The sequence below is a fragment of the Haliotis asinina genome, chromosome 7 (genome assembly GCF_037392515.1).
Source record: "Haliotis asinina isolate JCU_RB_2024 chromosome 7, JCU_Hal_asi_v2, whole genome shotgun sequence".
Taxonomy (NCBI): Eukaryota; Metazoa; Mollusca; class Gastropoda; order Lepetellida; family Haliotidae; genus Haliotis; species Haliotis asinina.
In genome coordinates, this window is record NC_090286.1 from 31,286,668 (window position 1) to 31,314,093 (window position 27,426).

Here is a 27,426-nt window from a genome sequence, read left to right on the forward strand (position 1 = left end):
TCACGACAGTTTACTCAACAATGACTCTTGTTGCCAATTTGTGCTCGAATGCCAGTCAGTGAGTAAGTGAGTGTTTTTAGTTTTAAGCCGCTTTGAGCAATATTCCAGGAATATCAAGGCGGGGGACATCAGAAATAGGCTTCACAGATGGTACCCATGTGGAAATCCGAACCGAACCCGGGCTTTAGGCGTGACGAGCGAACGCTTTAACCACTAGGCTACCTCACCGCCCCTGAAATAATAAGGTTATAGGTGTGCTCTGTTTCCACCCAGTTTTTAAGTCCACCCGTCAAAACATACACCTTAATTCTGAAAGGTTCAGCAAAAAACAATACTCGACACAACACATTTTAAAAGCATGCATTGTGAACGATATTTTTTCTGCTTAAAATCCAAAACTACTTTGTTTTCAGTTTTGTTACATTTCCAAAAATAAGTTACATTTTTGGGAAATAAAACCCGGGAACGCACTAACCACTAGGCGTGGTATCTATTGCATGACATACAAACATAACGTCTCGACGACTAACTACTGTTATTCATGTAGATTATGGGCACACAGTTTGAAAAAGGATTCGATCCATAACCCAGCTCTTCTAAACATTTTTTAAGCAGTCGGACATACGGAGGATAAACAATAATCCATGATGCCATAAAAATAATAACCTGAAGAAAGAAGGATGTTGACGTTATATCAAAACAACCTGGACGCTTGAGCCTATAGCTTCTGGTGTTTTCATGTGAAAGGGAAGATACAGAGAAATTCAATCACAGCATTTATCCAGTATCGGCACAGTAACACGACCGTCCTTCGCATAGCTTTATGGGATATCGACAGGTCTTGGACGGTTCCAGTGCCCGACAGACTACGGCGTTGATTGGTTGCGCTGTCTGGGAACCATTGTAGCCATTGATGCCATTAAATGGTTTTGTAAACTGCGTTGAAATGGTTGCCAGGGTTGATTTGTTCTCAAGACAAAGGGGGTTGCTATTGTGGCCCTTGTATAACTATTTCTCAAGATGAGTGTGCATTCGCTCAGGAAAGTTATGCATAGTTAAGGGATGGATACCATTTGCTAAAGGAACATGGATTTCAGGAGGGTGTGTTTTCTGTTTGTACTGGCTTTTGCCAGTCGGATTATTGGCGCAAATGCGGATAAGAAGTCAAAAAATGATGGTAAGACTTTACTTGATGTTAAGTGAGATTATGAAACTTAAGACTCAGTTAAAGGGAGATTATCTTTGTACAGCTAATAAACCCAGTCCCCCAATCAAAGCAATGTTGTTAGAAGAAAACATGAATGTTTAAACTTTATATATGAAACTGTCAAAATATTTCCGTAATACATTAATAGAAACGCGCCCAAAATATCCCGTCGCTTGTTTTCATCAGCCAACGACAATGCAGCCAGCAAGTTAGCGGTTACAGTTTCGATAAAGAAGCTGATATCCCTAAGTACTCTGTTAGCATTAATGCTACATGTTTAGATATCATACATGTGCTTCAAAATAACTCAAACACAATACAGAAAAAATACAATCAAGATGTGTATGGATATTTTGGAGTGAAAGTATAGCGGTACTGTTTTTTTTCACATTTTTATGACACTTTCTCTTTGAGGAAGACGGTGTCCTAGGTAACAATACACAACAATGGATAATCAATGTGCTGTCTTTTCTATGATTCAGTGTGTCTAGTCCGAGATGCATCCTAATAACCCTTTCTCGTTTGTTTCATTTTTAACCGTGTAGATTCGGGTTGCAATAGTAACTGGTCCTCAGCCATCTTCAACCCATGTTTGTCTTATGAGTCAACCTATGATTGTCCCTGATTGCCTTATCCCGACTAACATGATCGGGTGGTCATGCTTACTGACTTCGTTTACACACTTCATCCCTAATGTGAAGATCGATGTTCATGCCGTTTAACTGGATTGTCTTATATATCTGAAATAGTATATAATAAACCATCAAACAAACTTGGATGTGTACTCTCCTTTACCTGGCTAATTACCAGACTAAAATGTTCTGTCATCATATACATGGGGCGGTGGAGTAGCCTATGACTTGAAACATTTATAGATATCCGTCTCATGCCGAGTCATCACACGGTGGGCATGAGATTCTATCAGTTTATGCTGGAGAGTAATAAACAGAATATCAAACTCGCTTCTAAAAACGTGATATCATCACCGTAAATCGATAAACACCCACAAAAACATCCGAATGACAGAGACATAATCTGTTTTTTTTTCAGCAGTGATTTCTTAACAATTTAAACTTTGATTTTGGAAAGTGTTTTTTTACCATCAATCACTATAAATCGTGTAAGTCTGTGATTTTATTCTGTAGAGGTTTGCCCTGGAAACAACTGGGCCCAGCTGGATTCGACGTGCTACTATTATCTATCGACGACGAAGGCGTGGAACGCTGCCGAGAAGGACTGCGAAACCAGGGGTGGAACGCTACTCATATTCAAGGAACAGAGCGAAGTGGCTAAGGTTTTTAATAAGATCAAAACAATTGCCCAAAACATGTAAGAAGAAACTTTTATCCGAGTAACAATCGAACCATGCACGTATTAAATGTACGTTCAAAATGTACGCACCCTTGCAGGCCCTTTGATAAAGACATTCATTTTTATATGTACATGTACTTTCTTTACTAGTCTCCTGTCTCCTTCACGTCCTTTTTTTTATTCCAGCCTGAAATAATTTAAAGTTTTCTTTTCTCATTGTCCCTGCCACTATAGAGACCCATGAAGGTCCCTGGGTAGAATAGGCCTTCAGCAAATCATGCTTGCCATAAAAGGCGACTCTGCTTGTCGTAAGAGGCGACTAACGGGATCGGGTGGTCAGGCTTGCTGATATAGCCGGCCCGGAACATTGCTGAGTGCGGCGTAAAACTAAATTCACTCACTCCTTGCCACTGTAGAAATTTAGCCCTGATGTTATAAAAAATATATACCATTAAAAAGTAGCGGATATTCCATTTTGAGCATGTTACCAAAGCATATGAGAAAAAGTGTGAAACATGAAACTTTTACAAAAGAATGGAATAAATTTTTATTAATCTTGTAAATCTAATATCCCCTACCTTTTAATGGTATATTTGCACACGTTAGAAACATGTTCAGACTATATTTCGCCATCTACTTGAAACTACATTTTACCTTGGATTCGAAGCAAAACAAATTGGACAAGGAAGGACAATGTATATTTAAAAAGATGCTTCGCCCTTCCGCTAACTTACTGGTTGAGGTTGAAGACGAGAGACACAAACGCCTAAAATTTAAGGCAAGGTGATCGAAGTGAAATAGGGTTTACTTCACACATATATTTTGCTTATGTGACGACGCGCATGCGTGTTTGTGTCTTTGCTTGTAATTGTCAAGACTGAAGCTGGTTTTATAGTGCTAGCTAACCGAGATACCATGCCTCTCTCGAGGCGGACGCTCTAACCAGTACACCACGGCGGAGGTCTAAAACTATAAGACTGGCCTAAACTGTATAATGTATCCGCCAAGGCAACGTTGAATTAGGAGCTGTGACGTTTCACTTGAAAAGTCACATCGAAGAGATTAAATGAGTTGAAATCCACAGACAATAATCTGTATTTATTGACTTGTGTTTGCTCCCTTGGGTTGTCTGTATGAAATGAATGAAAATTGTATTTTTGGTCAAATCCGGTTATCGAATGTATGGGCTCTATATTTGCACGTACATGTATTATGTAAACCAGTGCGGAATATATATGCTTTCTTATTATTGTGCTACCCGTGAAGATCCAGGTTGGACCTGATCTTCATCAACCCATGCTTGTCGTCCGAGACGACTAACGGGATCGGGTTGCCAGACTCATTGATTTGGTTGAGACATGTCATCGTATCCCAATTTCGAAAGTGGATGCTCATGATGTTGATCATTGGATTATCTTTTCTAGATTTGACTATTTACAAACCACTGTTGTGTAGTTTGAATATTCTGATTGCTGCTTTACACAACAAACAACAAAGCTTAGCAGTGTTTTGGCATTCAGTGCTTCTTCTGTGTCTCTGTCAGAGATTCGGTGCCTCTTTTCTGGATGGGGGTGCACAATCAGGACGAAGACCGCGTCTTCCGGTATGCAGACGGAAGTGACGTCACAAAGCCCAACTGGAAGAAGATGCTGAACGAAGCCTCAGGATCAGGGCGCTGTCTGGCGCTCAAGTCCAGCAAGAGCGGGGGCAGCAGCAAAAGCTGGGCTTTGACCGACTGCAAACAATCACTCCCGTATGTCTGCGAAATACAACTCTGTAAGTCTTGAACAAAACCAACGTTTTGATCCAAAGCGAAACACGTGTGTTGTTATCTATATTGAAGGGCGTTAAAATATTCAGAAGATAGAATCTCAAGTCCTGTGACATGACGAGAACCACGCCCTGGTTTGCTCGGTTGATTGCACATGGGTGTGCATGAAGCGCCAACCGGACCATGGCACAAATAGTTGGATATGGTCAATTTGACAGAACCGCATAGTTCCATTTAGACTGAAATGTTGTGAGATTGAAACTAAATAAAATCTTCACTTATTTCATTGGCGAATCCAAGGGTGGAGTGATTTACGGGATTCGACAACCTCACCCTCACCCTCACCCTCACCCTCACCCTCACCCTCACCCTCACCCTCACCCTCACCCTCACCCCCAAATCACTAAAAGCTACATTGAAGTCAATGTTTTGCTTTGGTAGAGCCAAGTTAGGGGAGTTTGCCCCTTTCCCACTTGAAAATTCCTGGATACGCCCATGTATTTCATTTTAGGCTTTGTCGTTATAGACAGGGCTGGGGGTGGTGAAAAACAGCTTGCATCAGGAACTGTAAGCATGGCGAGTATTGACCCAGAAACTCCATAGTAATGAATCGATACATGGACTCCAACTCAACTGATTAGTCACAATAATTTTCCAAATCAGATCTCATTGCGTTGATGTAACTCCATTGATATACACTTCCTGAAAGGGGGTTACATCGATTATCCTTTTAGAGCTGTACTGAAGTTTAACGAATGTACCCTTCTGCAACGGCAACGTGCCGGGAATCACGTAATACTAAACATGCCATATTCACTCATATCAGACCAATTATCAATTTATCCATGAACTGGTAGATTAATGTTTTTGAAGGGTTTTCAAAAGAGCAAAGTGTGCTAATTATGGGCACATATGTATGGGTAAATAATATTTATCTGACTGATAAATATGCTGGGGGTGTCCTTTCTGGATTGCATATTTATCCCTGCACGTCCTTTAGCAAGCAAAAGGTTCAGAGAAAACATGCACTTACATGGATGTCTCACATAGTGTTTCACCATTTAGCATAGACTTTCTGAATGTCGTTTTAGAAACAATTCTTAAGGCAACGTTGTTAAAATAATTTATGTGATAGTTCTTTGAAAGAGTATTGTAGTTACCTGGGCCTCCTTTCACAGTATGGTGATCACAAGTTAATAACGTAACCTTAGTGCAATGTTAAAGAGTCGCAGTTAGGGTTAAGTTTAGAGTAAATGGTGGTTAGTAAAAGGAGCTCCTGGACCCTGGTTTCAAATCTGAACATTTTCTCTGAAAAGTTATTGAGCAGTGTTGTTAACCGTACTATGCAGAGCATGGGCACCTTAGCGACCTGCTTGAGTATATTGCTAAATTAAATTAAACGCGCGTAATCACCATTGGCTGAAAGCTGCATATTGATGTTGAATGACCCTTCCCTTGTCCACTGTTTCAGCTGTCGCTAGATGGTCCGGCTGGAGCCAGTGGACTGACTGTTCAGTGTTTTGTGGGGAGGGATCTAGAACTAGGACTCGGACCTGCCTCCGCGTTACTGAAGCTTCGGGGGAGTGTGCTGGGGAGGCCGTCAAGACAGAGGTGTGCTCTAACGAGTGCAAATGTGAGTTCAGACAAACCCGTGAAGGTTAGAAATGATCTTCAGTAGCCCATGCTTGTTGGAAGAGGCGAGTAAGGGGATCGGGTGGTCAGGCTCGGTGACTTGGTTGACACGTCATCGAATCCCAGTTGCGTAGATCGTTGCAACATGTTGTTGATCAGGGGAATGTCTGGTTCCGACTCGATTATATGCATACCGCCGCCATATAGCTGGTATATTGCTGAGTACGGCGTAAAACTACACTCACTCACTTTCAAATTCATCGCGACACTATGTTACAACATCCGTGAAGAGCCGGCTAAGAGCTAATCACCGGGAACTGTCGTAATAGACGACTTCCGCCGTGGTGGTGTTAAGACGCTCTTGATGTCGATCACTGTATAGGTCCAAAACGTTTTCATACAGCAGGTATTTAAACAACAAACAGTACATTTGAAAACTTGTTTTCACTGACTTTCAAGAAACGAATCTTCTTTATGAGTGAATTAGAATGAAGATATGGTCTTATGTGTCTGAGTTGAGGAAATAGAACCACCTGCTTTAGGCTGTGAATATGTTATGCCATCCATTCATGTTTTACTGAAATGAAGATGAAGAACACACGATGACTATTGGCAGTGGTTAATTTGTCACAGTCTTTTCAAAGTCTTCCACCTGTTGGCGATGTCTAACTTGATTCGAGTAGTATAAAATTATGGGTGTGTACAGTGCCTGCTGTGTGGGGAGAGTGGAGCAGCTGGGGTGCCTGTAGCAAGACCTGTGGGGTGGGTCAGAAGAAAAGGAACCGGAGCTGTCTCAACTCGAAGGACGTCAGTGAATGTTCAGGGGAAGCAGACGACACCATGGACTGCTCAACAGACGTTTGTCCTGGTCAGTGAATCTAGTTGATGTATGTCTGGTCAGTGGATGAGTGAGTGAAGTTGATGTAGAATGTGGGTACACACATAGCGTTTGCTTCCCCCACCTTCTCCTGACCCAACCAAAGCTTGTATATATTAAACCAGCTGTGGAAATCAACCACAACCAATCAGGCAACAACACTTAATAAAGTATATTAACGTTAATACTTTAGAAGAATTTTGTATGAAGATACCAAAGACCCAGGGTACATGGGTACAATGTGTGAAGGCAATTAGTGGTGTCTCCCGCTGTGATATTGCTGGACTATTGCTAAAAGAGACGTAAAACTAAACTCACTCACTCAACTGAACACGCGACGATCACAAAAGCCATTTGATAAATTTCGTATGCATATTATTTGTACACATCGCAGATCCTGCTCATGAATCATACAAAAACAATTATCTTGCCTCACACATACATGCCAATTTCTGATTGGCTGAACGCTCTTCTAATATTTTCAGCGTATCCTACTTATAAGCGAGTAACATTTTTATGTACCCCGCTTGGAATGCTGAACTCATTTGGTACTAAATCTTTTCCTCTGATAACATTGAATCTCGAATGATGTACGGAAATTACCGATGTTTCGCGAATGCAAATCGATGGAAGAGAGATGACTCTAATTCTTTTTTGTTGTTGTTGCTGTCGTCGTTTAACCATGGCTACAAAACGATTTGTTCGGTCTTATTGAACATATAACCAACATCGGGGGTACATTAACCCATATCCCCCTGGTGACCATTGAACAACTTATAGTACAGCATACCAAACCGGATGAACACACATTTTACAATGGGTTAATGTAATTATTTCAATTATTTTTATTTGACGCATAAGTATATTTTGGCAGTATAATCCTTTACTGGATTACTTCAGACATTTCAGAACAATGGGAAACGTTCATAATACCGGATACTTGAGTGATCTCATATTATTCTCTGTGGTTTAGTGTGGACTGGATGGGAAGAATGGGGTCCATGCAGCCAAACTTGTGACACCGGCACGAGGTCAAGGTCGAGGTCGTGTCCTGTTGCCAATGGATGCAAAGGAGAATTGATGGAAACAAACAACTGCAAAATCACGGACTGCCCCAGTAAGTGTACAACGATCGCAGCGAAGGCAACCTTTATCATAAAAAGTGAGCATTGCCAGGTTAGGAGGAAAACATCACACATAAATGGAAAGACGTGTAGGTACAAATAAAAATCGTTTTACTCCTGTGTCTGATTTACTGAGAATAAGGATGTACAAGCAGGATCTAAATAATTTTCCTACTCTCCTGTCAAACGAACGCTTTGTAGTTATGTCTGCCAATGCCAAACCTCGGCACTATTTTTCAGTATCGTCTATCCTGTTGTTAAACTAAATCCCTGATCCAACTTTGGTCTTGAATTAACTCGTGAAGATCCGGGTTAGAAATGATCTCCAGTAACCCATGGTTGCGGTTGACTAAATGATCGGGTGGTCAGGTTCGCTGACATGGTTAACATATGTCATTGTATCCCAGCTGCTTCGATATATGGCCATGATGTTGATCACTGGACTGTCGGATACCAACTCGATTATTTACAAACAGCCGCCTTATAGATGGAGTGCGGTTTAAATTTGAACTCACTCACTAACTTACGATGAATTTATAAATTTCCCTGTTGCATTTTCCAAAATACAGTATACCCTGGTTATAATGCCACCTTTTCTCCAAGACAAAATATGACATTATGTCCAGGGAGGCAGTTTAAGGTAGGACAGTTAGAGGCCCTCTGGCGTCAAAGAAAACAAGTCAACTTGATCATTCTTTATTTCTCAATTAAATAGCTCATGTACACTCGCACATAAACACAAAATACATTTTGCTCAACTGAATACATTATTGGAATGAAACTCTGACCCGCAATGATTTAGAATGGTTTAGAAATCTATAACTGATGTCTGCTTAGTATGACTGATTGACTAGCTGGGGACTGGACTCTGGTGTGATCACTACACCGGTGAGTTTCAAGCATTTTGTAACAGATGTTACTTGCTCAACTTATTGCATAAAGTGCAGTTACGTTTTATGCATATACCCGTAACGTATTTTCAAGCATATGTTATCATTGCAGTTTGGGGTGAATGGAGCGCATGTAGTGTGATCTGTGGCCGAGGTGAAAGGTCAAGGTTTCGTTTGGTTTTAAATAAAATACATTTACCATCCATGGAAAAAGTTCAGAATAGACGTCTGACTACGTTGATGTTATTCTCTATGATGTAGTGTGGAGTCGATGGGGAGAATGGGGACCTTGCAGCCAAACATGTGACACTGGTACGAGGTCAAGGTCAAGATCGTGTCCTGTTGTTAATGGATGTCGAGGAGAATCAACGGAAACAAACCATTGCAAAAACACAGATTGTCCAAGTAAGTGTACGGCGATGCCAACATAAACTAATTTTATCACATTCAGTGGGAATAATCTATTTATGATAAAAATATCAAACATTCATAAACTGACGATAACCACAAATCGTGATAATGTTTAAGCCTGGGCTAAATGGAACTCGTGGAGTACGTGCAGCGTCACATGTGGCCAAGGTGAAAGGTCAAGATCACGGAAATGCAGCAAAGCTGACACCTGCGAAGGGGAGAGCAGTGAGAAAGAAAAATGTCGAGAGGCGGATTGTGCAGGTGATGATATATATTGTTCTTCTTTTCTAAACCTCCTTCTGCCTTTCTTACCAGTGATATTACACTCTTCAAAAATGATACTTACAATTTTGTACACATATGTAAACTCAAACATTTTTTTAGGATTGTACATTGTTTCTGGAATGTTTTAGAAGATCATGCCTCACAAAACGCAACCCAAAATGATTTTGAACGGTTTTATCAATCAGGATTGTCATGATGTGCGTGGATTTCTCACGTGCAAAGCATGAGTACAGCATGTGACGATAAAAGACGCACATGAATCTCACAATTTCATCTACGATCTTTGTAAGTACTGTACAGGAAATTGGACGATTGCAAACTGGCGAATCAAAGAGTGATGTGGCAAGGATCTTCAACGTTCATCCCAGCACAAAAACTCGATTGTGGGATTGATTTCGTCAAATGACCGTCCAAGATCAGGAAGACCTAGAATCACCACACCTGTCCAAGATCGGTACATCCGGTAACCCACCTAAGTGACCGCTATCGTACCGCCCGGGACACAGCAAAGAACAGTTTGGAGCCCTAAGAGTGTCCGATCAGACAATCAGGAACCATCTCCGAGAAGTAGGAATGCGTGCAAAACGTCCAAAGGTTTGCCCCCTCCTTGACATGACTACATCCTAATCCTAACTGCATCAGGCAGGTGGGCGGATTAGGCGAAGGAAAGTGTTATGGTGTATGGAGCGATCTGATCTTGTTCTTGTCCAAAGCAATGTGACGGCCAATCGATACATGGACCATATTCTCCGTCCGCACGTCCTTCACCTAGTTGACCGTCAACGGCAGCTCTTCCAACACGAGAACACCAGACCCCACACAGCACGTGCCACCGTGGACTACCTGGCTAGTAACAACATTAATACCCTCCCCTGGCCCTCCAGATCCCCTGATCCAAACCCAATCGAGCATCTTTGGGATCAGATCGACAGACGGGTACGTCAACGTCGTAATCCACCACAGAATCTTCAACAGTTGTTCGACATGCGTCAGTGGGAATGGAGAAGGATTCCACAACAACACATCCAACGACTGACCTCCTGGTCGTCGGGCCCAAGAGGTGTCGGTCAATGGTAGCAGCTGGAGGTGGTCACACGAGGTATTGACTTCAACACCACCTGCTGGACAGCAGTAATGACTGTGATGACTGTTATTCTCATGAACTATGGACAAGATAACAATGCATTGCTCCACAAAATACAAAATTTCATTCATGTATCTTTGTTTTCCGCTGATCTACACGTCATTGAATAACACCAAATGTTCATTGATATTTGTGTTTTGCGTTTCGTTTTTTGAAGAGTGTATTTACGAATCCCATAACTTCTTACAATAGGTGTCGAGGTTTGTCAGCACCAAAGGATGCTCTTGGGTTTCACGAAGTCGCTAAACTTTTATACATCCATCTCTTTGGACATTCTCTGCCCACAGAGGTTACTCCTGTCATATCTGCCTACGTAACTACGGAATCCTCTGTGGGAAGAGAATGCTCTTTGGGCTTTCCTCTTCCATTCATCCGACCCATCTCTTCAGTATGGATGCAGACATTTAAAGCAACAAAGCTGTACCTATAAATGTTACCCTTTCCCAAACATAGAGATATATGACGAATAGGGCTGACAGGTCATGGAGTTGTTTCTAACATAATAACCTCAATAAATCATTCATGAACAATCCCTGTTTTTAGCGTTGGTTTGGATTAAGGAATGGCTTTGTATGATTTCAACCAGTATTGAGCCCCGTTCTTCAAGATCATCATAGCTCTACGACAGTCGTAAGTGCATGATAAAGTTTGGGAGTTATGATCAACTTAGCCCTACGATGGCCTTGACAAATCAAACCCCTGACCCACCCTGCATCTGAGTGGACATTCAACATAACAAAACAATTTTTCTGAATGCACAGTCAATGCGAGGCACGTTAATTGATAATGAATAGTTTTAATCGCAGTTTGGAGTGGATGGAGCGCATGTAGTGTGACCTGTGGCCGAGGTGAAAGGTCAAGGACGATTTCATGTGGAGGGGATAAATGTAAAGACGGGACTTCTCGCCAAACAGAAGAGTGTATGGAGATCACGTGTCCAGGTATGCTTATAATTCTATTTCTTTTGTTTAGTTTTAAATGAAATACATTTACAACCCATGGAAAAAAGCCTAGTATAGACATGTGACTACGTTGATGTTGTTCTCTATGATGTAGTATGGACTCGATGGGGAGAATGGGACCCTTGCAGCCAAACATGTGACACTGGCACAAGGTCAAGGTCAAGGTCGTGTCCAGTTGTTAATGGATGTCGAGGAGAATCAAGGGAAACAAACCGTTGCAAAGTAATAGATTGTCCAAGTAAGTGTAGGATGATGGCACCTTTTCTTGTTTTGAGTGAGTGAATGGTTAATGGCAATATCTATATATTCTTTTAAGGTGCAGTGAGAACAAAGTAAGGGTCGTTTATAACAATCCTTGCCTTTCTGAAGGTACCTTACATGCCACTATCAATGTTAGGTGTTCTCGTTTAAGCTTGGGGTGGTTGGAACTCGTGGGGCGCATGCAGTGTCACGTGCGGAGATGGTCAGAAGTCAAGGTCACGAAAATGCAACACGGGTGACATTTGCAAAGGGGAGAGCATTGAGACAGGACAGTGTCGAGAGGCGGATTGTGCAGGTGATGACTTATTCTTCCTTCTTTCCCAAATCCGATGACGTCAGGTTCGATTCCCACTTGGCACTGGTCTAAGGTTGTCGGCACATACTCTTGGACGTTGGTTTCCCGAAAGTGGAGACCCGTGAAGGTCCCGGGGTAGAATAGGCCTTCAGCAACCCATGCTTGCCATAAAAAGGCGACTAGGCTTGTCGTCAGAGGCGACTAACGGGATCAGGTGGTCAGGCTCGCTGACTTGGTTGACACATGTCATCGCGCGATCGGTTCCCAATTGCGCAAATCGATGCCCATGCTGTTGATCACTGGAGTGTCTGGTCCAGATTCGTTTATTTACAGACCACCGCCATATAGCTGGAATATTGTTGAGGGTGGCGTAAAACTAAACTCACTCAATCACTCACAAAAGTGTTAAAGCCTGAGACATGCTTCCATTCTTTCTTCCAACATTTTAGACTCTTATGTATAAATTGCAATAATGTGTTGCCTGAGCCATCGTGCAATATACAACACTTATCTTTCATTGCCTGTCAATAGCAATAGCCATGAAGGCTCCTGTTAAAACGCACTTAATTTATGCTTTGTAAACTGCAGTGTGGAGTGACTGGACGGGATGCAGTGTGACATGTGGTCGAGGTGAAAGATCAAGGACAAGTTCATGTGAAGGGAAAAATTGTAAAGACGGGGCTCCTCAGCAGACGGAAGAGTGTGTGGAAACCGCATGCCCAGGTTGGCTTTTGAATCGCCTTGTCTCCTAAAACAATGTATATGTAGTCATGGTATATGAGTGTGACGTACATTGAATAATTGTTTCCTGTGACATAGTGTGGACTCGATGGGAAGAGTGGGGACCTTGCAGCCAAACATGTGACACCGGCACGAGGTCAAGGTCAAGGTCGTGCCCTGTTGTTGGTGGATGTAGAGGAGATTCAAGGGAAACAAACAACTGCAAAATCACTGATTGCCCCAGTAAGTGTCGACCGACGTATGCTAATGCCGGAAATGTTCTCTAGGACAATAAATCTGTATACGTAACGTTACATTTCATCTCTGATGGTCGCTCCAAATACCAGTATTGAAACCTTTCTTATCATTTCAGATTGGACTAATTGGCAATCATGGAGTGCATGCAGCGTCTCATGCGGTGTTGGCCAAAGGTCAAGGTCACGAAAATGCATAAACGGTGACATCTGCGAAGGGGAGAGCAGTGAGACAGTTGAGTGTCGACAGGTGGATTGTGCAGGTGATGACTTCAGAATGACGCTGTTTCTCTCTTTCACCGAACCTATGTCTTCATGTGGACGCCTCTAGATTCTTTTTTCTTCTCTGTATCAATGGTATGGTAAATGTTCACATCATCGCTTGCCACTAAACCATGGTACCAAGTCCCGGATCCGTTAGGTTTTCGTGCGTGAGTTTAGTTTTGCGCCGCACTCAGCAATATTCCAGCTATGTGGCGGCGGTCTGTAGGGAAGGTTTTAGATTTGTATGCACCATACGTGGGTTTTCATGATCAGTAATCATCTAAGACCTGTATCTCTAAAAGTGTTCAACCTCCATTGTCTGGAGTACTTTAAAAAGCATCGTAAAAGCAGGGTTAACTCAGATTCTAGCTAAAGTTAAAAGTTTGGGTTAGTGACCTAGCAAATGCATTATGCAGAATGTGTTTAGTGTAAAATAAGACACTTGTCATATATAAAAGCAGATGTACCCTTATTGTGTCTCTGGCGGTATGAATGAGGTGTCCCACTACCTAATCTAACGTAGGCATCAGGGACTATTGCAGTATTGTTTGACTTGCAACTTAAATCATTCCAAGTCCTACCTAGATATTACATGGATTGTGTACATGAATGACATTACCTTCACACATATACTCAAGCAGTGATCTGGGACCTGCATCTTTCTCATGCTTCCCCCTTACATCACCCGATGTGGTGTTGACTCCAAATAGTTCTGAATGAAGTTCTATGTAATATATTTAATCCAACTTACAGTCTGGAGCGAATGGACTGGATGCAGTGTGACTTGTGGTCGAGGTGAAAGGTCAAGGACAACTTCGTGTACAGGGGAAAACTGTCGAGACGGCATATCTCGACAGACGGAAGAGTGTATGAAGATAACATGTCCAGGTATGGTTGCAGAACATAGTCTTATATGTGAGTTTGATTACAACAGTTGGACGTCTGTGCAAATGAGAAACGTCCTCTGCATGACCATTCTGTATTTTGTAGTGTGGACTCGGTGGGGAGACTGGAGTCCCTGCAGTCAATCATGTGACACTGGTACAAGGTCAAGGTCAAGGTCGTGTCCTATAGGCAATGAGTGTGGAGGAGAATCAACGGAAACAAACGATTGCAAAATCACGGATTGTCCAGGTAAGCATTGAAGACGGTCAGCAAATATCTTTAATTCGAAGACCATTGCCAGAAATATCATAATCAGTGTTGAGTCATGTCATCAATTACAAGCGTGGGGTTAACATACAGGAATAAATGGACAATTCGTTTCTTGGAAGACTGAGAATACGTATTATGATTTTAAATAATTGGTACCAGCCGTACATGATATTGTGTTTGTACAGTATACGGAGGTACAATGCTGAAAGACAAATGGGTACATCAGCACTACCAATACTTATTGCAGCGTGGAGAGATTGGGGGACCTGGACCTCCTGCAGCGAGACCTGTGGTGAGGGTCAGAGGTCAAGGTCACGGGAATGTTCGGGTGGAAAATGCAGTGGAAGTAATTCCCAGACTGAAAGTTGCAAGATTGAAAATTGCCCAGGTAAAGCAGATGCATCCCGACGAGTTTGTCATAGGATGTAGTCATCAGTTCCCGCGTGGAATACTAAAACTTGGAAAAGAACAGTGAGTGAGTATGTTTTTTTACCACCTTTTAGGAATTTTCCAACAATATAACGGCGGGCGACACCAGAAATGGGCTTCACACATTGTGCCATTGGCGTGACGAGCGGACGCTTTAACCACTAAGCTACCCCATCTCCCCAGCCAAATAGGAATGACGATATGAACATATTATTCGGGGAGGGTAAAGTCTTTGAAGATTGTCTGTAACCTCTGGTTAAAGCCGTGATATACGAACTGAACTATTTTTGCTCAACACATTAGGAATGTTCCTGTGTACTTTGGGATTGTTGTTGATAGGATGGTTACGGATAGACTTGCGCAAGTCGCAAAGGTGATAATAAATAGTTTACAAGATAACTTCTAAAAACATTTCCTTAGAGTCGCTTATCTAGACGTGCCTCATTAAAGGATAGAATTATATTACAAACAATTGAAGGCTTAGCACTTGGTACAGCCTTGGAACTTTGATTGTAAATCGTCGTAACCGGAAGCATTGAACACTGACCCTGTTAATACTTATTAGGGACAGTGGGTTAGCCCAGTGGTTAAAGCGTTCGCCACGGGTTCGATTCCCCACATTGGTACAACGCAGCGTGTGAAGCCCGTTTCTGGTGTTCACTGCCAAGATATTGCTAAAAACGGCGTAAAACCATACTCACGCACTCATTCTCTAACTCTCTGTGGTTTGTCAGAGTTAAGTACAGGCTTTCTTGATGTTAGATATTGGTAGCTTGGGCTTTAAACGAAATGCGCACACAACAGTGAACACCTGGAATAAAAGAAATGAAGAAGCAGTCATCTTGTATGTCCGTCTGTATTGAATCCAGAGTTGGGCAAATGGGGCCACTGGACCGACTGCAGCGTCACGTGTGGAAAAGGCAAGGTCACAAGGTCAAGGTCATGTAGTGGACTGGGAAAATGTAGACATGAGACGTTACAAGCTATGTCTTGCAACAAACCTAAATGCCCAGGTAAGAGAGTTCGTGTTTTCCATTTTCAAGGTGGGATCCAGTATCATACAATATACATGTATACTACTCGAAGGAATTTAATGAATAGTCAATCCTTCGAATATCTTGGGATCGACTTTTCGAGAGGGTAGGGGGACGAGCTTGTGACATTGTGAATGATGATCGGATATTCTTTCCGCTTGGGGCGGAAGCGATTATATTCTTAATATTCTTACACATTCCACATTTGCGATGCTTGTACAGAAACTGCTCTTAAAGAAGTCAGTTTATTTGGGAAATCCATTTTCAGTTTTTGTTTTCAAAACTCCCGTGTGTCATTTCCACATAATTGCCTACATTATCATGTCAAACTCAATAGCCAATTACATTTCCATTGCGATTTCCTTCACCACCTATTACTAATCAGATGTTGTTTGTTATATAATCTTTTCATTTCTTTAATGTTTTTTGTCTTCCCCATGGATGGGTTTTGTACTTCCCCAAATAAATAAATAAATACTCACTCACTCACTCTTATACCAGCCAAACTTGTGATATGCTTCATGAAGGCAGGGAGACTATATATATATATATATATATATATATATATATATATATATATATATATATATATATAGAGAGAGAGAGAGAGAGAGAGAGAGAGAGAGAGAGAGAAGAATCTCCCCGTACGTCTCGGGTCGTTACGTAACCAGTGTAGCCAATATAGCGGCAGCTGAGTCCGGTTCATTTTCAGCAGCTGATTAAAATCGCTGAGTGTTGTAACAACTGAAATCCTACATGTAGAAGATACGTGAACTATTTTGTCACTTCAGTTTAAGTCAAATAATTGGTATTAGAGTCCGTGTTAGGACAGTAGATTTGTAGTAAGGTTTCAAGTCAGTATGTTATAGAGCACTGGCTTCTATTCTCGATTCACCGCGAAGATAGACTAAATTGTGCCGATAAAAATATGACATATCGCCGATCTGTCAATGAAATGCTACACACCGTTGTTTGAGAGTTTCTACAAAAACGTCTTTCACATACACGTTTTATTCTTATGAGGGGAATATACTATCAGGTGAAATGTTTTTGCAAGTAATAGTCATAGTTTCATAATCTGAAAATGAATGTTACGGTGTGTTTGAGGTGTGTTTAAAAGCTTGACTGATACACAGATCTTCAGTTCGCTCTCGTCGCTATGGCAGGCAAACGTAAAGCTATCACCTTTGACACAAAGCTTCAGATAATCCAGGCTGTGTTAAACGCAGTTAAGTGTTATATTGTTGAAATTGTTGTGATTGTTAAACATGTTCTAGATAATGTATTTGAACAATGAAATCAGAATTTTAATGTCAATGTACAAGAATAAAAATATGTAGCCCATGTATATACGTGTCTCTTCATCTCTATGAGCCAATATGGCGGTCAAACGTGAATAACGAACAACGGATATAGCGAACTAAATCCCTTGGTCACTTGGAGTTCGTAATATCCGTGTTCTACTGTATGATATATTGCCGATCTGTTCTGATCCGCCATTGAAATGTTGTACGCCGTTGTTTGAGTACTCCTCGTTATTTCCTCAAAAACATCTTTCACATTCACCTTTAATTCATATGAGGGGAATATACTATCAGGTGAAATGTGTTTGCAAGTAATAGCGATAGTTTCATAATCTAAAAAGAATGTTAAGGTGTGTTTGGGGTTGTGTGAAAAAAGTGACATATCGCCGATCTGATCTGATCCGCCATTGATGCTTGTGATGTTTGAGGGTTTTAGTTCCATAACTTCTTTCTTTCTTGTTGATCTTATTATTTGACAAAACTGGAAAGGTGTTTCGGAGGCTTGGTGACAGTTTTACACTTTCTGTTTTTGAGGGGTATGTGGCAGTGTCAGTTAACATTTTGTTACTGTCCATTCCATTCCCCATATGGAATAAGATATCTGAATTAATTATTAATGTAAACAAAAATGTCTCAAAGTAGATTTTTTAAAAAGGACAGCTGGAGGTAACACATATGTTCTGGCGATACTTTTGCGTTCTTTAACATGTTTTGGGAGGGAAGGCCGCTGTGTATCATTTATTCTTTCATTCATTCACCTACATCTTTCTTGTATTGTTTCTTTCATTCATTCACATACTTCATGCTCTTGATTCTTACTATAATTCATTCATTCATTCATTCATTCATTGTAAAATTCCGACTGATACAAAAAACCGGCTGAAGTTCTGTTAAACACAGCTGAAGTAGCGCTGGGAACGAGCCAAGTCACGGTGTGCGTTGGAGCGTGACGAAGCACACGTTAATTAGTACAAATGGTAAAGAAAGCAAGCGAGTGGCCTGTCCTTGTTGTAGATTATCCCTGATTATCGTATTTTGAAACATAGACGAAATAATTGTTTGTCTCCGGATGAAATCTGCGTCCCCCTATCTTTGGTAAACAAAACAGAGGGCCCGTTACATCAGTGTTGCAAAAACTCGCGTCATTATTCCTGTTGATCTAATCCAGAAACATTGTATAGAGATGCTTCAGCCCTGTTATCCATCAGAGTTTAAAATTGTCCATTCCTTCATGCACATTCGAAAGTCTCTCAGATGTATTGAATAATCAAAACAGATGATCGATATCGCTTTAACGGCTGAGCAAATATACTCCGTATTGACAGGTGTTTGGAGAAAGGGCTTACTTACATGGTAAAACCGTTATTTTAATTCATTAATTAATTCATTCATGAAATCAATTGTCGCCATATTATTGATTGGCAAGTTAAACGTCGTATGGCATATTGTGAGTAAATCTGTGTAAACGGTTAAGGTGTGTTTGGCTACATTAAGCTGTATCACACACTCGGTTGATTCCGCTGTCGACATTACACTTCGGGCAACAATGACGTGTCACTTTTGCATAGATTTGCTATTGACCTTGTACCGACAGACCCCAACATATACAGTTGGTATGACATGTTGGTTTAATAGAAATTAGGCTCGTGTGTACACTTTGATGTGGAAACCAAACATTACAAATGTAAGCTAAAGAGTTATTTTGTATAAGCAGCGTTTCGACAAAGATTCAAATGGCATCGTCCAGCAAGCAGTGACAACTTTCTTGACAGCAACATTAGAATCTATGTCGAAACTTCACCTTCGCAGAATAAAGACGTTGTATATTCTTAGGAACTGTCCTCATTTCCACAAAAGCAGTTAATTGAACCGCCCCGAAGGCACTACTGTTTCCACTGTGACATTGTGTCAAGTGATCATGACAGTCTCGTGACCGTATTGCAACATATAAACCTGATTATTATCCCCCGCAACGCGTTTTGCGGGGGGTATTAAATCCACCCTGTCCGCCCGTGCGTCCGTCCTTGCACATTTATCTTTTCCGGAGCGGAACTTTAACACCATTCAAAATTTCTTCACCAAACTTGACACATACACAGATCTGGTGGTGTATTAGTGCCTTTTTGGTAGTTTGGGTATTCTTAATAAAATATTCTTCGCGTTTCCATGGCAACAAGTGTGACTTAGACTGAAATTGGAGGTAATGCGGGGGATATTGATGACTGTCTTTTTGTTTGTCTCGTGTATTGCACAGAAATATATTTATTGTTTGCCAGACATGTTCCCCACATGGTACAATGTGTGAGGCCTGACCTTTCTAGTTACATATGTCATATACAAAACTCACCTACAGGAAAGGACCACTGGACAAAATGGGATCTGTGGAGCGCGTGTTCGGTGACGTGCGGTGTCGGCAGGAGGACCCGACAACGTCAATGCGTCAACGTCGACGGCGACATCGTCAACACTTGTAGGGGCTCCGACACCCAGTCCAGACAGTGCCTAGCTCCTTGCGATGGTAACACTTGTGTTTTATGGAGAGTTTTATAGGTGTAAATGTGTAAATGAACAAAACGGGCTGCTTATTCAGTGTTCTCGCCCACCACTGTCATTGTCGAATGAGCCTTGACCAATGTGATGTACAGAAATAACTGAGTTTAGTTTTCCGCCGCCCTTAGCAATATTTATAGCAATATCACGACGGGGAACACCAGAAATGGGCTTCACACAATGTCCCCATGTGGAAGTCGAACCCGGATCAACGGCGTGACGAGCGAACGCTTTAACCACTAGGCTATCCCACCGCCCCCTTCAGAAATGAAACTTCCATAGCTCTAGTAAATTGACGAGTTGCATTTGATCGTCCGCAAACCAAGCTTGTGAAAGGCAAGTTACGGTGTCGGGTGGCGATTCTCGGTATCTTGGTTGATGTTTGCAGTCGTTTCACAGTTGCGTGGTTTGATGCTAACGATGACAATAACTGGACTGTCTGTTCCAGACTATTATTTACAAACCACATCATATAGTTGGAATATTACTGACTAAAACACTGAAACAAGCTCTACTATTGACTTGTTAGACCCGTGAAGATCCGGATTAAAATTAATCTTCAGTAACCCATGCTTGTCATAAGAGGCGACTAACGGGAATTGGTCGACACACGTAATTTTATTACGTTTGCGTACATCGATGCCCACGGTGTTGATCACTGGATTGTCTGGTCCAGACTCGATATTTTCATAGACCACCGCCATGTAGTTGGAATGTTGCTGAGGGCGGTGTAAACCTAAACTCACTCACTCGCTTTTGACTTATCAAGCGATAACATCGCAGACCGTATCTTCATGGATGAAAGAAAGGCGACACCGCTGTGGCAGGTAGGGTAGCCTAGTAGTTAAAGCGTTAGCTTATGACGCCAAGGACACGAGATCTATTCCCACCATGGGTACACGTGTGAAGCCCATTTCTGGTGTCCCCCGTCGTGATATTGCTAAAAGTGGTGTAAAACCAAACGCACTCACTCAATCCAAACTAACTACGCGGTGTTGTTGTGCTCATATTTTAACTCTCAATATATGTCCCTCGAGACTGAAGGAAGGATAAATTCTAAAATTTATGATTATACGAATTATATTTCAAAATGTTTAATTTAAAATTGTCTTGTGTAGTTGCTTTTCTTGACTCTATATTTACAGACTTGGCAATGGTGAAGAAACTGCTGCGGAACTGTCCCCCGGATGAGGTCGCTGGTTTGAAAAAAATTGAGGAGAAAGTGTCCAACAAAAAGAAGAAGGAAGACATATTCAATGGTCAGGACACTGAGGACTGGGTGATTGAGGGATACGAAATTGAGGAAATGATTGTGGATCGGCCGCTTACCTGCGCGCGCATATGTCTCTTAACAGGATCTTGTCGATCTTTTAATTACGAGTATTTGTTGACGGATGGAAAGAATGACCTGAGTGTTCCCAAACGCTGTATGCTGAACAGTGTGAACAAAGACTACGACAGGAAAGCTCTCAAGAAAAAGGAAGGACACAAACTGTTTGATCTGGAGCCATTCTTTGTATGAACGCGACTGCGTTTGTTGTTTTACGCCGTAGAGATTTACCAGTCATTTTACAGCGGACTGTAGATAAACGAAGTGGTTGATCGTATGACCAAAACTATACATCGTAGGGATCGTCCAGCAGCCCGATCAACAATGCGTTCGTAACTTTACGACGTGTCGTAACTCTACAATTTATCATAGAGTTACGAAGGTTTTGTGAATCGGGACCCAGATCTGATATCACCCTATTCGCGTTGTAGACTGTTCTTCCGACAAACTCGTGATATTTGGGTTCTAAGCGGTTGGGTAGCCTTGTGATTAGGGCGTTCGGTCGTCACGCCGAAAATTCGGGTTCTATTCCCCACAATATCTAACCCAATTCGGATGTGATATTGCTGTCACGCTCTGAAATAACGCCAAATCATACATACTCACATGGGTTAAGTTCTTTCATTTAATCCCAATGGTGGATCTACCCCCACACCTAACGAGCGAGTGAGTATCGTTTTTGCACCTCCTTATGCAATATATCAATACCATAGCACTGAATACCAGAAAAGGGCTCGACTTGTGTTGGGACTCGAACACCGATATGAGGCAGGACAATCAGACACTGTCTGATGTCTTGGCTAACTGTATGTGTGGTCTGTTAACAAACGAAATTTGATCCAGTGATTGACATCATGAGCATCCAGATACGTAACGACGCGAGGACGTGCACCAACCAAGCCGAGGAGCATTACCGTCGGATCCTGTTAGTGTCTTCTTCCGACAAGCGTAGCCAACTCTTTTTACATAGCATGGGGTGCTTGTTATGTTTTCCCACCTGGATCCGGATATGGGCCATCATTGCCTTCTCATTGTTTGGAATACTAGATAAAGATAATTATAATAATAATTATTCCATTTACATTGCGCTAAATCCACACCGCCTGCATGCTCGTGGCGCCCACGTTTCATTATTACCCCGAATAACCCAAGCTTAATGTGCGCCGTTGGGTTATAGACACATAACTCATCCCACCGGGTACCCATTTTGTGCTAGTTGAACTAATACTGAACAATCCTTATCAGAGAATATTGAATGTGTATCTACATTTATATGTATATCGAGCAAATACCCTAAGTTATCGTCATGACACAACAAGGGAAATATCCAGATCCAAAGTCCGTTATCAGCTCCTTGTGAAGGATGCAAATAATGTGATTTTCTGGAGTGATCTGGTGTCTTAGAAAAGTGTAGGGCTAGGCGAGATATTCCACAGTTTTGTTTGTAAATTTTCAGTGTTGGTCACTTGCAACAACAGAACGATGGACGTCAAGGGTCCGCCGCCCTTTATCGATCCCAAAAGTAATATCGTACTATTAATTCGTGTGCGATACTCAACGAAGTAAATGTAGATAGAACTGAGGAGGATTCGTACGTTCGCGTCTTTGTGTGCGTGCGTGCGTGTGTGACTGTGTGTATATATGTGTGTGGTGTATGTGTACATAGAGTAAACTATATCGATATCATTTTATATTTTACAGTCTATAACTATATATAATGTACATTATGTGATGCCAAGTATGTTATATAAGATCCTAATGTGTACATCCGTCAATCCTGTTGCAGAGAAGTCGTCCTTCCAACTGAACTACAGTGCTATGAAGTATTTGTTTACGTCATAGTGACGTCATCGCTGACGTATTTCTTCATTGTACCATGTGTAGATATATTGAGACAGTAGATAGTGATGTGAGGCACCGTTGTGATACAATACAGAGACAATAACATCATGATAAAATGGGTGCGAATTCTTGCTATTCCCCACACTAGACTGTGATGCAAAATAAACATTAATAGGTTTCAGAAAGCTCTTCTTTAGTTCACCGCTGATATATTACGAAGGCCTCTTCAACAAAGGGAAGGTAGCATGAGTTCTGCGTTTGTCTGCGGCTTCCTCTTAAGTGAGTTTGTAAGGCTGGACGGCACTTTTAGCAATAATCCAGCAATATTTTCATAGAAACCAATACTTCGTTTTACATTAAAAAGGAGCCCAAGCGAGAAGGAAGATTGAGGACATCTTCGTTATGGGCTTTAGCAAAACAGAACGCTCTTGGTGGAAGGGAAAATTATGCTGCCCAGTTCTATGATACAGGCCAACTGCATAAGACAGGCGGTAAATGTGTTCGCCAAAGACGCGGTTTCGATTCCCACATGGTGACAGTGTGTGAAGTCCATTTCTGGTGACCCTGTCATGATATTGCTGGATTTCTCAATGCGGCATAAAACCACACTCACTCACCTAAAGAACGTAGGTCGACGTTTAGTGTTTCAAACGCCTCCAATTGCCGGCCAGAATAGGGACGTCGGCGTCAACGTATTAGGCCACGACAACGTTGACTGAACTTGGTCAGGTGCTGCAAGAGGAGTAGGAACGTATCCCTCTTTGCGTATTTCTCTTTCAAATGGGTAAACAGTGCTGTTACTGAAAGTTTGTGGGAAACCTTGGGAAACCTTAGGTTGGAAACAACTTCGATCCAAACATTTTACTTCCTGTTTCTGTGAAGATGGATACTGAACCGAAAACTCTTGACCTTCCAAAGGTCCTAAGGGCAATACAGATGAAAAGAAATGATGCATTGAGTTGAAATATATAGAGGAAAATGACATTAAATTTCAAAATTGTTTCTGTATAGTTTTGACAAACAGAAACGTGGGCAGACGCTCAGCCATAATAGTCGCCTTCATGCATTAATTTCATGATTACTATTAATCTTGCACACGTCAATTCACACAATGATCCTACTTCCGATAAGATCTATAGTCCAGTAAAAGAGTCAATTCACTTAAGCTGCATCCAGAATCCAATTTGATTTAGCGCACTGGTTGTGGTATTTGACGTAAATAACATTAACTTCAGCACACAATGAGCTGTTATTTATTGACTCGAGCAAAAGCGCTTCTCAGCAACAATGGCGACCCAACTGTAACTGCTAAAGCTCGTAACGAATAAGTTTTTCAGCCAATAATTGATTTAATTGTAATAAGGGTATTTCATGCATTTACGAAATTACTTAAGCATGTACGCGGCACATCGCCGTTGGTTTTAACAGTTTTGATGTTTTATTGTGCAAATCAATTGAATACATGTATCGTTCAATTTGGTTTGATTTAAACTCTGCACGTTACATTAGGGGACTCGTGGACAGTTCACAGCATTTTATAGCCTTATCCACGAACACTATCATTGATGATAACGATTCCAGTGTTTCGTTGACAAAGTTAAATGGTTATTTCTGGTTGCTTTGTCTCGATTTATTATTTAATATGATGTAGCTTTGTAGTGCCAGCATTCGTATGGGGTATCGCGAACTATGAATAAATCTACATCTGTTTGATGCTTACGTCACATGTGCAGGGAGATTGGAGTAGCATAGTGGGATAAGCGTTCTCTCAGCACACCGTAAATCCATTCCTCTTGTGATTGTGGCTCGTGAAGCTCGAATCTGATGTCCTCTTGTTGCTAGATTACTCACTCGTCCACCCACTCACTAACCCACCCACTCACCCGTGAAGGTTCCTCCTTCAGCAACCCATGCTTGCCGTAAAAGGCGACTATGCTTGACGTGAGAGGCGACTAGCGCGATCGGGTGGTCAGGCTCGCTGACGTGGTTGAGACATGTCATCGGTTCCCGATTGCGCGGATTGATGCTTATGCTGTTGACCACTAGTTTATCTGGTCCAGACTCGATGATTTACAGACCGTCGCCATATAGGTAGAATATTGCTGACTGCGGCGTAAACTAAATTCACTCACTCACTCACTTCTTACATGGGTAATGTGCTGGGGAAAAAAGAGTACAAACTTGTTTGATGCGGTTTAATCATAGCACATTCCAAACGTTAAAAAGGAACGCATAAGTGAAAAGTAAGAAAATGTATAAAAGATCTTTGCGTGCACATAAGTCCAGTTTGGCATTAAACTTGAACATGGATGTACGAAAGCCGTTGGATTTTTGCATGGGGAATTTGTAGCCATTCCCCTTGCACTGCAAAGTTCTTTGACATATCTTAACATAAACTTCATTACAGAAAGACACGTAAGATGTTAATCAATAGGTGAGACATGTGAAAAACATACGAAAAAGCACAAAATATCTTTGAGATGAACCCTTGCGCCTGTCGGAAGCATGCCAAGTGAGTCGACTTTCCGTCGTCAAAACTGGCTGAGTGACCTAATTGCCATCTATCGCATGATCTATTGTTTTCTGCAGTTGTTCGTATTTTTCCGATTCGTTTTGCTGAAACAAACACGTCGCCCGAACCCTTTTGCTCCACTGAACGTGTCGTTGACGGTGCTGTCGAGTCGAGACAGGTCCAAGTTTTGGTCGATATGCTGGAATTCCCACTTCTTTGACGATTTTTGATGGTTTGGTCGGAACTTCTTCGAAGACCATGCACCTGTCATGCAGAGTCCGTTTAGTTTAATTTAAGCATATTTTATTCACAATGTGAAAAGGATTGGGGACAAGTTCTTTCAACTTATAAAACCCCAAAAGTGTCCGTTGCTGAATCAAAGCTCAAACATGTGGATGCATCGGTTCTGATCAGGAGTGGTAACTCTTGGTCCTCAACATTTGTAATGATCTGGAGTTGAACCGTACATATAGATGTCATAATCGAGTTATTAAACTTTGGTGTTCGGTCAAAGTGACTGGAACTCCCGTGGTTCCTAACGCCCAATAGTGATATTTTGGTCAGCAGCATTCAGTCTTGGCATTTTTAAAAATCTCCTTTTACGTCTTACAAAAACGTAACGAAATGAAGAATTTGGTTTGGTCTTTTATATTCGATGTCTCTACTCATGTTTCCGACAGTGCGCTTTCTTTACGTCGAAAACTTTTTCTGCATACACATTTCATGCATTGTTTTCAATTTTGGATGACAAACGTTTACAAACACATTTAGGAATGGGTTTGTGGTCAATACTCAAACATTCAAACACAGGAATGGTCTGAGTGACGAGTTCTGTGAAAATATAGGGAAATACGTTCACTGTAAATGCCTATGCGTTTCTTTTCTGAAGAGTGTATGGTGTGGTGAACTAGAGTTTACAGATTAATTTAGTTTTCATTGACGTAAAATATCGAATGTTATGATTTGCACTTGGGTATCACCTACCCAAACATACAAATCTCTTCCATCGCAGGAAATATCCATTCACATCAAATACCCTTTTATCAATGGCAATAAAACAGCATATCGATTCCAGCAATAAGTAGCAAACCTGGTACCAACTGCTACCTTATTCCAGCACCGCTTTGATCAGTTATCATTACAGGTATTCTCTCCAGGTAAAACATTTTGCTCATACAAAGAAAAACAAACCCTGAAAAACTTTCAATAATCATAATACATCTCCACTCAATGACTCCTTGCAAGTGTTTATGAAGGCATAACGGTGACTCAAGACTAATAAAATCTGTTGAGAAACACGTGTGAACCTGCAGTCTGATTCCACCCACTTATGAATTGCGGAAGGTCACACATTTCAGTCCCTCGTCGAAACCACCTAAATGTTGTATGATGCTCGGAGCATATTACTTCTTGAATTCACGGGGTGTTTTTTTATTGTTTTTTTTTTTCATTGTTTTCTTTTTTGTTTTTGGGGTTTTTGGGGGTTTTTTGGGAGGGGGTATTTTTTTAAATTTTTATTTTGCCTCTGTCCTTTCTATTGTGTTCTTTCTTCAGTATATCTCTCACGGATTTGTGGCACTTGTCGATTTATTAACTGATGATAATCTCGTTCATTTCTCTGTACCTCTTTGTGTTAAACGGATGCCATGTTGACATGTCGTTTAATGGCTAAATTATACCGTATCCACTAGGAGAATGTAAATTTTGCGTTCGTTTGTTTTCTGATTGTGAAGAAGATGACAGCGACATGCTTTTAGTGGAGACGACATGATTAAATTCAGTTGATGAGTTGAATAATTATCCAGGCGTGCAGTGCCGGTATTAAAATAGTTATATAAATTAGTATTCTATACTTGGGGGAT

At 41.4% G+C, this 27,426-nt stretch overlaps 1 protein-coding gene across 1 annotated transcript; it reads left to right on the forward strand.

Moving 5' to 3' along the window:
• The first annotated feature begins 962 nt into the window (after positions 1-962).
• LOC137290227 (A disintegrin and metalloproteinase with thrombospondin motifs adt-1-like) lies at positions 963-23,237 on the forward strand. Its single transcript, XM_067820973.1, has 20 exons — positions 963-1,177; positions 2,353-2,536; positions 4,062-4,294; positions 5,761-5,922; positions 6,628-6,789; positions 7,772-7,915; positions 9,074-9,217; positions 9,341-9,484; positions 11,459-11,593; positions 11,709-11,852; positions 12,027-12,170; positions 12,759-12,893; positions 12,990-13,133; positions 13,264-13,407; positions 14,162-14,296; positions 14,399-14,542; positions 14,811-14,951; positions 15,862-16,005; positions 19,684-19,848; positions 21,026-23,237. Exons 1-20 carry the CDS (start codon positions 1,087-1,089, stop codon positions 21,400-21,402), a joined length of 3,216 nt encoding a protein of 1,071 aa, XP_067677074.1. The 5' UTR covers positions 963-1,086; the 3' UTR covers positions 21,403-23,237.
• The last annotated feature ends 4,189 nt before the right edge of the window (positions 23,238-27,426 follow it).